Source organism: Lottia gigantea (assembly GCF_000327385.1).
Source record: "Lottia gigantea unplaced genomic scaffold LOTGIsca_4, whole genome shotgun sequence".
Lineage (NCBI taxonomy): Eukaryota > Metazoa > Mollusca > Gastropoda > Lottiidae > Lottia > Lottia gigantea.
Genome location: NW_008709379.1, coordinates 2,759,594 through 2,773,892, shown reverse-complemented (window position 1 = coordinate 2,773,892; position 14,299 = coordinate 2,759,594). Strand labels below are relative to the sequence as shown.

At 32.3% G+C, this 14,299-nt stretch overlaps 1 protein-coding gene across 1 annotated transcript; it reads left to right on the top strand.

Annotated features, from left to right (window-relative positions):
- Nucleotides 1-13,818: 13,818 nt before the first annotated feature.
- Nucleotides 13,819-14,097, top strand: LOTGIDRAFT_105392 (hypothetical protein; the record flags this gene model as incomplete). Its single annotated transcript, XM_009059724.1, has 1 exon — nucleotides 13,819-14,097. The coding sequence occupies one exon, from the start codon at nucleotides 13,819-13,821 to the stop codon at nucleotides 14,095-14,097; it is 279 nt and encodes a 92-aa protein (XP_009057972.1).
- Between the last annotated feature and the right edge of the window lie 202 nt (nucleotides 14,098-14,299).

Here is a 14,299-nt window from a genome sequence, read left to right as displayed (position 1 = left end):
CTCGATCCTCGGCTAAACTAAACCCATACCATCTGTCATTTAGGTCACACCACAGGCAGTGCCATAAACAAACAATGCAACTGGGTCAAACACTAAAATGTTCATCTATTTCAGAACCAACTAAAAACGAACCGTAAGTCAATTTTGGCCAGTCCAGTAGTTCCACAACCCATGCTGATATTCTAGGACTTACACCTGAAACAAAACCTATAAATATCGAAATATAAGCCACACCATATGCGGATCTTTTGTCCAACATAATCATTATCATTGCAAAAACACACAATGGATAGATTTTTCAAACGAAAAAATAAAGGCTAAAAACCACTCACCTTGTTAAAATAAATGTATAAAAGGTTAGTACAATGTCTCATCTAAAAGATGTGTCTTCTTTTTTAAAATTTGGCTAAAATCTTCTGGCCCTAATTCGACTTTTTATTCATGAGTCATCTCCTTACTCGAGCCGTTCTGTTCGGGGCCATTACAGAAATTAATATGGCGTCTGCATATCTGTGTATCACGTGTCCAAATTTGTTGTGACGTCATGTATGGGATTTTCTGGGGATTCCCTTTGTCTGGGCTGTTGCTCGGTTAAAAAGCATCTGTCATATCCTGAATTATTTATCGAGCTTTCAAACAAAAGAATTCTGAATATATATATGGGCTATTGTGATCCCTATCCGGGTTTATAATATTGAGGAATCAGACGTAGAGTTAAATTCTGAAAAGTATTACGAGCAACTGGAAGGCCCTATTAAAGTTCTGTCAGCTAGTGGATCGGGAGAATTAGTCTACTGTTTTCTGTCGATAAACCGCGTTTAGGACTAAAACGCTACTTCAAGCACACAAATGATCTATAGATAAATAGTTTATTCTCATATACGACGTCTATTTTTAATTCAACTGCTACGATATATGCCTCCAAAAACCGACATGAATGTAAACTGTTCGATTTTTAAAAGAAATACGTAGAAAGTATATATTGAATTGATATAAATAGGCCTAGGCCTATATAATTTCCTTTGGCTATTTTTGGCATCGCGGTACTCAAACTCCGTTTTTAATGTAAATCTTATCTGTCATAAAAACAAACGAAACTCCTTAACACTTGCACAAGAAAGTTACATTGGTCAGATGATTACTGATTAGAAGCGGTTAGTTCCCTTTGTACAATAATACAGGAATCTCCCTGATCTTTTGAAAAATCATCTGGAACAACACCTGATTGCGTGACGTCATTACATCTGACATTAGTTTCCTGGACAGGTTAGGTTGTATCCAACTAATCATTCACTTTACTAGTTCTGCCTCGATTGGTCCTCTCCCCGATTTTTTTTTAGTATTTTGGAAATATGATTTGCCATTTAAAATCTATTTTCACAACTATATCATTTTATCTCTCGTCCACCCGTCTGTTCTAATTTACCTTTAAACACTGTTACTGATTGACTTTGGTGCATGCATATTAAAACCTAAAATGAACATCAAGTTCTAATTTGGGCGCTTTCTGAACATTTTCCCCATGATCCCGAAGCTCCTTCCGTTTTCATCATTTTCATTTCATGTACGAATATGATAAAATATGAAATTCAAGATACACCTCGGAAAATATCTTCTTTAAATTTTCAAAGCGTATTCATTTATCCAAGTTTGGTATTATGTAAGTACGTTATACATAAGTTATTTTTGTGCAGACATAGCCTACATAGATTATAACGTTCATAATGATTTGAAATTGGACTCAAATCAGATATTCATTTTATAAATTTTTGTTGTCTCAAAAGTTAATAATTTTTTATAAATATATTTTCTTCATTGAAGCAAAGATTAAGAAAAATAATGCCAAAGGCAAGCTGACACCTGACGCATGCGTAAACAGAAACTTTATAAAGCATTGTAATCGATAATCATATTATGTTGTGTTTGGTAGGGATGAATGGACTACTGTTGACGCTCGCGACTACCTTAATTGTGTATGCTTAATTTAAATATCGTGGTCGCGTGGCAGAACCCTGTACCTTACCCTTACCTGACAGGTGTGACCTAATTAAGGTGAGAGGACTCTTACCGATTATAATAAGTGACAAAGGATTCAATACGGTGACATTGAATTGGTTTTGTTTTTGTTTCAATTTAGTGGAATATATAAATGTAGATGTCGACCTGATTAGACAGGGATGAAATGGTCGTAATAGACAGGTAATTATTATTGCAATTTATTATTACGTATTTATCTGCACCTGATGTTGTATACTTCAAGGCTTATTTAAATTAACGAATGCAATAGATGATGTCATAATAAAATGGTTTCAGACATTTTGTGTTGGCTGTGATCTCATTTAAAAGGGTGTGGCAAAGAATGCTTACTGTCATCTGATAAGGTTCTGTACATTTTTATGATCCTGCTTATACTTTCTGAGGCATCACGCTCACGTTACTAAGCGCACACATGAATGTCATTGTCTACTTATGAACATTATCTTCGGCATAATATCTTTGATGTCAATTGTTTTGATATGCCAGCTGTTTTATAATTATGATGTATTATGATTTACCAGTTTTGTTATTATGAACCACTGGTTTTGATATGACAGTTGTTATTCTACTTTACCCCTGTCAGTGATGCAGGTCCGAGGGGCTTGCAAGAGAAAAGGTGTATAGCTGTTCAGACGATTCTCGACAGTTGGAAATCGACAAGGAGTAGACTTATTCCTTAAGATACAGAATATCATGTATGTTGCAATTTTAAATGTGATAAAATATAAAATATGGTTGAAATAAGCTTGCCTAATGTAAATTAAAAGTATAATGAAAATATTAAATATGATGTCAAATAATGAAAATATTAAATATGATGTCAAATAATGAAAATATTAAATATGATGTCAAATAATGAAAATATTAAATATGATGTCAAATAATGAAAATATTAAATATGATGTCAAATAATGAAAATAGTAAATATGATATATAATGGAAATATTAAATATGATGTCAAATAATGAAAACAGTAAATATGATATATAATGGAAATATTAAATATGATGTCAAATAATGAAAATAGTAAATATGATATATAATGGAAATATTAAATATGATGACAAATAATGAAAACAGTAAATATGATATATAATGGAAATATTAAATATGATGTCAAATAATGAAAATAGTAAATATGATATATAATGGAAATATTAAATATGATGACAAATAATGTATGATGTTAATAGAGTGATATATCAGGATGTAGAAATTTTTGTTTCTCTTTTCCCTTCTATTTTCATCGTGTGTAGTATAAAGTGGGCTGAAAGAGAATGACCATATTGATTTTGACTTAGAATCTAATCATTAATTATTTAAAAAAATACCATCATAAATTTTTCATCTTGAGAAAGGTCACTGGATTTAATAACTTATGCAACCGTCTATTATTTCTTTATTTTCTATTTTATAATGCTAACATCTGGCTGTTTTTTTTTACCTTGGGTGGATATTTACACACAAGACGATATAAATAGGAAGATTGACATCTGAATTCCTTTTAAGTTTAGTTTAAAATAAAAGTGATTGTATTTGTAGAACATTTCTTTACAAGCTTGCAGAGGAGATGTGTTTATCAGGTAAACCAGTGAAATCGTTTTCTCAAAGCTATGCTTCATGGGCGTATGATAAGTTGGTCTTGGTGGTCGGTTGTCTGGGTTCCACTTTGCGTTCTGAAGACTCGTCGTAAGGCACGTGCTTGTCCCAATTATTAAGATCGTGTAGTAACTTTGAGCATTTAAGAATTTATCATTCAGCGATACAGGTATGCTGTAAGCGAACCTAAACAGTGCTTCAAAGATCTACTCTTCTTCCATGGTTATATCATAGATATATTAACGTCCTGGGTACGACAATTTTCCCAATCACGTAGAACATGAAATATATACACATATATATAGATATTTACTAATAATAATATATGGAAACTGAGTAGTCTGTTCTTGTCTATAAATCTGAGAAATGAGGATGTTGTGTGACCTGACATTTTGGTCTATAAGAAATAAGAGTATTTTATTTAAATCAATTAGATAAGATATATAAATCGATAACAGTCTGATTCCGTGTCGTCGACATTTCAGTCTATTTGCTTTTAGCGACCAGAAGTTAAGCTGCCTTAAAATCTCTCCTGCTAAGTTACCAAGCCCAAAATAATTTTCAGTAAAACTAACAATGTATTGCGTTCTTAAACGAGGGGATAAAAAGCAAACCAAATGTTTTTCGAGACTTTCTTTTGGAGCGCAATATAGCGTGTGTCGAATCTAAAGATAGTTTACGTGTACAGCTTGGTAAAGGTTCATTTTACCGATCCAAACGAACAACCTAACATGCGTTTTCTACGCCAACCCTGCATCACTGACAAGAGAACAAAAGTTCTGCAGGTACTGTTTCTTCCTCTTGAGAATTATCGTGTACAGTGAGCTAGTCGATTGTGAGGTGGGCGTATATTTCTTTTGTCGAGATTATCTTACAGCCTCTTCTTAGATCAAACACAAAATCCCATACAAAACAATTTGTTTTATCAATTATTCATTACATACTAGAGACTATAACATGTTGGGATGAAATTTGATCAGTGAGCAAAATCAATAAATCGATAATCCGAACTGATCAGATTACCTACAGATCAATAATCCCCTATTAAAACGATTTGTCTATGGTATATTTATAGTTCAACTGACACTTAGATAGACAGATTTGTGAAGACATAAAGACATGGTTGGTCGCATTTCCACTTCCGGTAGTCGATAGATTCTTGAAAGTTGCAATAGATACAGTTATCCACAACCATAGCAAATAAACTTTCGTTATGAAATCTCTATAAGATATGGTTGATTACGGTTTTACATCCGGTATTTCTTATGACCATTGTGTGTCATATCTGGTATACTAGAAGTGCTGCAACAATGGATCACCATATTTGGTATTTCTTGGGTATTATTAGCTTATTTATAATGTCAGATCAGATATATCTGATATCAGATTTGTGGTCCATCACTTCCGCGACTTTTAACCATTTTATTTATTCTGTTGCCATATCATAAGGGAAGTTATCTCAATCTCTAGGATTATTGATGATCATTGGTTGGTTACAGGCTTATAGTTCTCTGGTATATTTAATACATTGGTTAACCAAATATTAACCAATATGCTTGACTATGGTTTGTTGATCATTAATATGTCATGCATTTATTACTTAAATCAACAAGTCTTGCCTGAGAAATCTATGTCCTGAGATTAATTTCCTATCTTGCTTATATTTCAAATAAAACTTCTTTATTATGAGAAACACATCCCAAGTTTCTTTGTTTGGCATCGCTGATTGTATAAAGACATTTTGTTGCAATATTGACATCTGACCTTTAAATCTTTACTAATGAAATCAATGATCCTTGACTTAAAGTTCTTATGGGAACTTACGGTCTGACATAATTCAGATAGTCTTCCCTTTTCTAATGCCCCAAGACGCTCCATGGTCTTCGCATCCTACGCACTATTAACCTTTAGGGTGTTCCAATAGCACAGCTGCCTTAGAATTCTCTGAGACATAGTAGGATAGGATAAACATTTGATCTTCTGAAATTAAGTCACGGAATGGAGCGACACATAATATATGAGGGCGATTCTCTTTACCAATATCCAAGCCCTCGATCGTACCACAAAGATAGCTAAACCATTGTTCATTTAAACCAATTATTGTTTAAATAAATGTCATTTGTTCTATCTGTTGTGAAATTAATTTATATATTGTGAACGAGTCTATTCAAATTTAACACTTAAACCATCTAATCCCTGCGAATCAAAATAACTTGACAATTAAACGTAAACCGTCCCTTTAAGTCAGATTATTGTTTTTAATAAATGTCTATATTATTAATGTGATGTATATATTAAATCGGTTGCCCCAGGAGTGTAGTTAAAGTTATACTGCAGTCTATAAACTGTGTCTCGCTTGAATAGTTAATCCAGGATTACTAGATTGAAATCTGGTAGATGTACAGGGGGTAAATCGGACATATTGCTGTTCTGTAAGTTAATGTGTTTTTATTGAAGAATAGTTTTGTTCTCTATTCCATGATAGTATGTTTCTGTTACAAGTGGATTCAAAATTCAGAATATTCGTGTAAAAGTGGGAGAAGGAGGTCGACGACCAGATCCAGAAAAAAAAGAACATGTACAACTTGCGGCTTTATCAGATTCACTAATAAGCTGCCAGTTGCTATAGCACTTGTTGAAAATCCAGTTGCTCTTAGATTTGCTAGTAGAAGCGCGTCGTCTAAGGCGTCGTCTAACATATAAAAATGTTACTGTTGATTTAAATATGCTGGAAACATAAGGTCATGGTCAAGAGTAATATTACGATAATATTATTGCACTGCAGTATTATATAAAGTGTACTATTTCACATCTCAAGTGCGTAATAAAAATCTTCTCAGACGAGAAAAATGAGACGATTTTTTTTCTTCAAAATTGTTAAGATATTATAATATTAAACCATTTATTATGACTTTTATAATAAGCCATTTACTTCTGATTAACCTATTTATGTGTCTAACTGTTCTTAAAAATAAGTCGATTATCGCCAAGACATAATTTATTATAGAGAGATTTTCATTTTCATTATATATTATATTGTTTTTTACAGAGCTAGTCAGGATTTGGAAGCACGCTGAGCCATTAATGTAGTATTTGTCACAGCTTTGGAATTTATGGACTGTATTTTCAGCGAGTGTTTATTTGTGAACAATTCAAAGAGATGTGTTTGGATGATCATTATCATATAGATAGTACAGTCGACAAATTATCACCTATGGATTACCAAAACACTATGTGCGATGTTACATTCATATGTTTAATTGTTCAACATTGGGATTCAACGAAGGAATACAAATAAGACTCTAAATCTATCATTAACCGTGTTATCAAAGGGCAATTTAGGACAATTTTTGACCGCATTAATGCAAATTTCTTAGCTTTAGATAGCAACACAAATATTAAAGAGGGCATGCCAATATCAATTCTGCAGATGTCAATACCAATTCTAAACTGTCGATGTCAATACCAATTCTAAACTGTCGATGTCAATACCAATTCTAAATTGCAGATCAGAGGGCATGATAACAAAAAAAATTGTAGATGCCATTACCTATACCAATAAGGATAAATAGAGATCACCAAAGAAAAAAAAATCAAGATAATCAGTTGAAGTCAATACCAGAGACTATCAACACATCTACCATAGTTTCTTATTACATGTAGTTTGTCATTAATATAGTGTTGCATCAGCAATTTGATATGAAATCTGACCCCGACAGACTGTGAACAGAGGAAAGGAGTGTCAAGTATTTTAAAAACAAGAGTACAAGGAAACAATTAGCTTCATTCATTCATCCATTCAACAGCCGAGAATTTGTAAACAAATTTTTATCGTTTAATTGAACGCAAGCAAAATTATTTGTGAAATCATTCAAAATTTATGACGAAATTTGAAAGCAACCTGTGGAGGTGTTTAAATCGATTCGGTTGAGAAAGTGACAAAGTTTGTGCGGCTATTATTCACCGTTTGACTACAGTACAGAGTTATAGTTGTTATAATTGCTTTTTAATTGGGTATTTGTTACTTGGTCTTGCTATGACTCATGATGATATGAAACGTTTAGGGTATAAAGTCAAGTTTTCCCCAAAGAAACAATTACATGGCTAATTGTTCTATAATTTGATAAGGATAATTCTAGAGCTCGTTCTTGGACAACAATGATGGACTACTTACAATAGTTCATTGGAAAAATATGGTTTGTAAGTTCAATTGTCAACGAAAGAGGGGTGTATATATGCACTTATAATATCATACACTGCTGTAGACGCAGACTTAGTAGAAATTGTCTAACTAATGCTGGCAGTTAAATATAGTTTTCTAAAAATTAAAGTGTGCTAATTATTTTGAGATATTCCAATCTTGGTTCGGCGCTAAATTGATTTCTGCTCCACCCTAGAGACCTGTGGCGCTATGGAGAAAGTTGTATGATTTTATGAGCTGATAGCAGTAAATTGACTCGAGGAGCTTCCCTAAAGGAATTCAGCTGGTTTGATCAAGGCAGTGAAAAGCTGTGTTATAATGTGTTATGTACCAGATGGTTTATTGTAGTCCTTGGAGTTGTTCTATCGCTTCACAACTTTACAAATAGTGGCTTCGGATACCATCAGTTAGCGAGTATTTTGTTTGTGAAACATTTATTTACAAAATTTAGTTCAAAATGGATGTGATTTTGTGTTATTTCGGTATGAATTTAAATTTGGATTTAATAGAGTAAACTTTGCTCCAGTCATACCAATATGATAAGAAAAAAATATCGAAAGTTACGAAAATGTCGGCATAGATCGTTATAGAGATATTTCGAACAATGAATTCAATTCCAGAACTCATAGTTTGGGTGGTTTTGTCACCTATAGCTTTATTTTTCTGTATCACCTGTATAATAATCATTGCTCATTATTCACCGTTTTATCATGGCACGGACGTGGCCCTATTTTCTATTTTCATTGCCCTCAGTTTCAGAGTTACCACCATCATTTTCATTCCGGCTGTGCTTGGTTTAGCTCAACTAAGTTGGTCGCTACATTTGTGTAATTTCTATGTGTGGATGTATTGCACGTTGCATATCGCCGAGGTTTTAACTTTTTTGGCCACCAGCATTCATTGGATGACTATACCACGTTATCGAACTGGAAAACAGATTTATGTTTCTGCCAAATATATGAAAATAGTGATATTTCTGGTGTGGTTTTCAGCCGTAATCGTGGGACTAGTGCCAGTTATTGAATGGTCTACGAATTTCCAGACGGATGGTCAGTGCCGGTTCTTACCATTTAACCTGGGAGAAGGATTCTCCGTCTTTTTCATCGTTATAAATATATTCAGTTTTCTTATGGCTCTAATTTGTACTATAGATACAATGGTTTTATTCAAACACATGAAACAAGTTGCAGTGGACAAATACCAAGCAGGTCGCTTTTATTTACCGAGTTCGGCCAGTGTTGTTAAAACAGCCAGTCAAACTGTACATGCCAAATACAATGAATTAACTTTTTCAACTGATTTGTGTCGTCTAGTCATAATATTGATTATTGGTGCTTATCTCCTGAATCATATACCACTTACAGTAAGTACAGCTTTTTTTTATTACATCACCTAACGTCTCGATAAACTTTCAACGCCCAACTCGTTTGCAACACTTCCAACAAAATCCAGCATTCTCGATGATCAATATAAAGAAGACCAAGGAATCTCTATCATAAGCATTTAATGACAATAATTGATTATTTAGGTCAACTGAAAATAATGCACTTGCATTCTGTAAAGATATTGTCATTTACATTCACACCATGTTTTATTTGATGCATAGACAGAACGACCACTATTTCGTATAAAGTACAACAAATTGATGCATGATAATGGCGAAGTCTGTCTAGCAGATATTGTGTGGATTAGATAAATTTATACAACATGGCCATAAAAACTGTTAATTACAAAAAGTAATTAAACAATGTTATTCTGAAATATAATATTGAAGTCATTAATTATCGGGATATCATTAAAATACGACAGTTTAACAATATCCTTTTAAAAATATACTCATACAGTTTACTTATTGACATTTTTACTTGATTAATTGACATTTATGACAGGTGTTAAATTCTCTCTTTATGCTGAGGTTCATTACTTTGTCAAAATACGTTTGAATGGGTTCATAATGTTCCCCTCAAATGACCTATCTGTTTATCCCACTGTTCAACAATATATGGGCTTTTGTTCACATTTTGTCAATATTTGTTCTCCCATTAACGTCTGTAGAGCTGTAATCTCTTAATTTTTATTTCCAACCCCACTTTACAACATGATGATATAATTATTATTACAAACGCATTATTAATATTAGTGAAAGGCAAGTCCGCAGACGGGTTTAACGCATAATTTATGATATAAATGTTTCAAAATATACCCAATGTGTTTACATTGAAAAGCCCTGAGATTCTATTACACTAACCTACACAAAAATCAAAATCATATTATCTCGATCCGTACCATATTCAGATTAAATGTTCCCACAAAATGTAGATAATTATAGATGTCCAGTGACAAAATTTTTCTAATCAAGTGAAAGGACAGCTGTTTGCATTTCATTGACCCCCAGTGACCTGACCTACTTTCCACCAAAAGAGTGCAATGTTTGAAGACTGGCCTCTAAATTGGTAATTGTAAGATCGACCTATTTAAGGTTACCGTTACTTTTACCTGATGACAAACTGTGGTTTAAAATTTGGTGATGTAACTATATAAATATCACTTTTCTGATTCTTTGACTGCTTAAGCTGGTATAACGAAAAACGTACTAAATCGCTTACAATAATCCTGAAAGTTATCTCCTCTTCCCATCTCATCTCCCCAAACCACAGTTTGGATCTTTTTGTACAAGAAATAAGCGTCTAACAATTAACAACGGTCTCTATCCCACCCCCTATTCACTTAATAAAACCTATTCTGACCATGTATAATTGCCAAGTAAACCTCTTATTTGCCGAATAAATGATTTCCTCTGCTGAAATCAATAATGGCAAATATAAATAAATATCATTATAAGATTCCCATGAGAGCCGTTCCTTCTTAGGGGTCTACAACATTTGCAACACCTTGGTAAAAAGGCTTACACCGTACCAAATCATTTCCATGCAGTGATTGATTCTCCACTTAAAACGTTTTTGATTACCGCATATCTTTGGTCACCAATAAAGTTATTTTAGTTCTTGTACATATGTTAATAACAAGTAACCAGCTGGTGAAATAAATAGGCTACAAAGTTTGAATTTTTACGGCTTTATATCGACTTTCTATAAAACGTTTTTAACAATATAGATATATCATTATCGCCTCTTTTATATACAAAATTGTCATTAATATCACTTTGGGGTACAATGGCTAACTGTTTTTGTTTGAATTACAATGGGTAAATGTTTTTTGTTTGAATTCGATGGTAAAATGTTTTGTGTTTGAATTAAAATAGATACCTGTTTGATGTTGCTTAACAATGGGTAGATGTTGTTGTTTTGAATTATAATGGACAACTGTTTTATATTTGAATTACAATGGGTTTTTGTTTTGTGTTTAAATTACAATGGGTTTCCGTTTTGTGTTTGAATTACAATGGGTAAATGTCTTGAAGTTGCCCGAATTTCTAACCTAGTTATGAGAATCATGCATGAAAAACTTGCATATATATAAAGAGACATTATACTATGAGTAGGTAGATAGATAAATCATGTTTTTATTACAACATTAGTTTAATAAAATCAATAATTTATATCAAGTGATTAATATTGTCATCAGCTTTAGTTACAGGTGGAAACAGTTTTTAAAGCAGAGTTTCTATAAAGTGACTGTATGTGCCAATTAATAGGGTATAATTGGAAATTTTCACATCACAGTTGTAATGAAGAATTGGTAATAAGGCAAATAATGAAAATATTTTAAATTGGGATGTCTTTCAAAATCAAATTACAAAATGCATTTAAAGGGTCAGATGCGCCATTTCGGAAGGTTTTTGAGACTTGATTATATGTAAAAAGTCTACAGAAGTATAAGAAAGTACGAACATCGCATAATTCCTTTAGAAATATCTTAAACTAGGAATTTATTTTCATATTTCTGTAGATGTTTTTTTCTATATAGACAGTGTCTCAAGAAAAGGCGACTAGTTCTTTTAACTTTCAAATTCTGGACACGTGAATTTTCATTTTTGAGATTAAGGTATGATTGGTCTAAAATGACGCACTTTTCCCTTTAATTAAACAACGATAATTCCCTCTATAGACATAAATGAAGAGTCAGATGGCTGACATTGTTTGTGGAGATCGGTAAATAAACCAGCATAAAATTCTGCAATCGAACCGGAAGTTGCACAAATAATCATAAACTCATGTATAGAATCCATACAGTAATCAATTGCGAATTCAAGCTACCATTTAACTTGTCAATTCACACGATAAAGTCTTTTCTATACACTGTGATAACAACTTAACAATAATGGACGCTTTGATATATTATAAATACATGTTAGTTTCTTACAATTAAACATCAACAAATATATTGGTTGCTAAGGGCATACTGAGTGGAGTAGTAAGACTGGTTTAATTTTTTTTCCCATCGAAGAAAAGTTTTTGAACATGGTTATCTCTCCTCTTGTAAATAATTAAATGGGGTTTAATTGTATACTAATAGGTCCCTTTATAATACAAAATTGTGGTGGATGGTTGTATTTACCACAGTTGATTGATCTTTACCTTGAACAGGGCTTTTTGACTTGGGCCAGTGCTTTTATAAATACCATGTAATTGTTGATGTAACAACAGATATTTTGAAGAAATTACTATAATACAAGTTACAAGATTTATAATACATCAATATATCAATATCCAATTTGTGGCTTTATTATTTATTTATTTACAAGAAAATACTCCCAAGACATAAATTTCTCGTCTTGTACCGTTATAGTTACATGGGTCTTTGGCTTTACTTCTAGTAAACGGGGCTATTTTTACAACCATTGCCAAGGAAAGTGACTGGCCATTCCAAATTAAGGATATTTAAGTTTATGTGATGTATATGGTTACCCATGCTCATTAAGCTTTCAAATATTTCAAAATAAATGAAAGGGTGTGTATATTATGTTACTCACTGGAAGACGCCCCAAAAATGTTTATGACTGTCCATTTCGACATCAAGTTATTACTCATGAGTTTACAACTTATTGACAAATCGTACTCGTGGATTATTCACCATTTATAAAATCCACAGCTGAGATTTCTTAATAGTTAAAGCCACTGTGCGCGAGATTCATTTTCATTTCGTTGAAATGGAGATTCCATTTCCCACTTTTAAAAGGGTATTCTGTTTGTTTTTGGTGAAAACTACACACCAAAATCTAGAGAAATGTGTCCTGTAACTATCTGAAAGTTTTCACTAAAAAAAAAACAGCCGTTAATTTTTTAACTCCAAAACTATTTAAAAAGTTTACGTAAGTTTACTTTTTGGAAGCTGCAGGGATATACTGTACGGATTTAAAGGGATTGTTAAGCGGTTTTCAAATTTTTTTTATGTGTATCGGGGACACTGATAGAATCAATTTGCACCAATTTTCAATCAGACGTATGTGGTTGCTGCAATTCCACTAAAACTAAGCATTTTATTATGTAAAATAAACTCACTTTATAAAATATTTAGCTTTAATGGAATTGCAGGAACCATGTGCAAATTGATGCTATCAGTGTCCCGATACACATGCAATTTTTTAAAAACCTCTTTACTATCCCTTTAAGTAAATATAAACGCCTAATTAAGGAGAAATGTTTCTCCTACGTATTCTAAAGGTTTCAATATTGAGCCATTATAAAGCGAAACATCAAATCTAGGTCAAACTGCTTAGTTAAAAATCAGTACTCTCCGTTTTTAGATTAACCATTTTAAATTAAGTTTGATCAAGAAGATACATAGATATAAATAACATACTTCAGGTATAATTTACGTTTCTAATAATGAAAATTTTCCATATCATCCCTTTAAAAGGAGTATCAGAACGTAAAACAGAATGTTTTCTGGGTTATATAATTCTACTTTTTAACTTTTTTCAAGATGAAGTTTGTGTATTTTTTTTTATCTGGAGATCATTTATAAAGGTTTATGAAGATGACGTTTGTATATAGGTTTTGTCTAGAGTAGTCATGTACATGTATAAAGGTTTATCAAGATGGCGTTTGTATATAAGTTTATCTATAGGAGTCTTGTATATAAGTTTATCTATAGGAGTCTTGAATATAGGTTTATCTATAGGAGTCTTGTATATAGGTTTATCTATAGGAGTCTTGTATATAGGTTTAACTATAGAAGTCTTGTATATAGGTTTATCTATAGAAGTCTTGTATATAGGTTTATCAAGATGGCGTTTGTATATAGGTTTATCTAGAGAAGTCTTCTATATAGGTTTATCAAGAGACGTTTGTATATAAGTTTATCTATAGGAGTCTTGTATATAGGTTTATCTATAAGAGTCTTGTATATAAGTTTATCTATAGGAGTCTTGTATATAGGTTTATCTATAGGAGTCTTGTATATAGGTTTATCTATAGAAGTCTTGTATATAGGTTTATCAAGATGACGTTTGTATATAGGTTTATGAACATGACAAACATGACGTATGTATATAGGTTC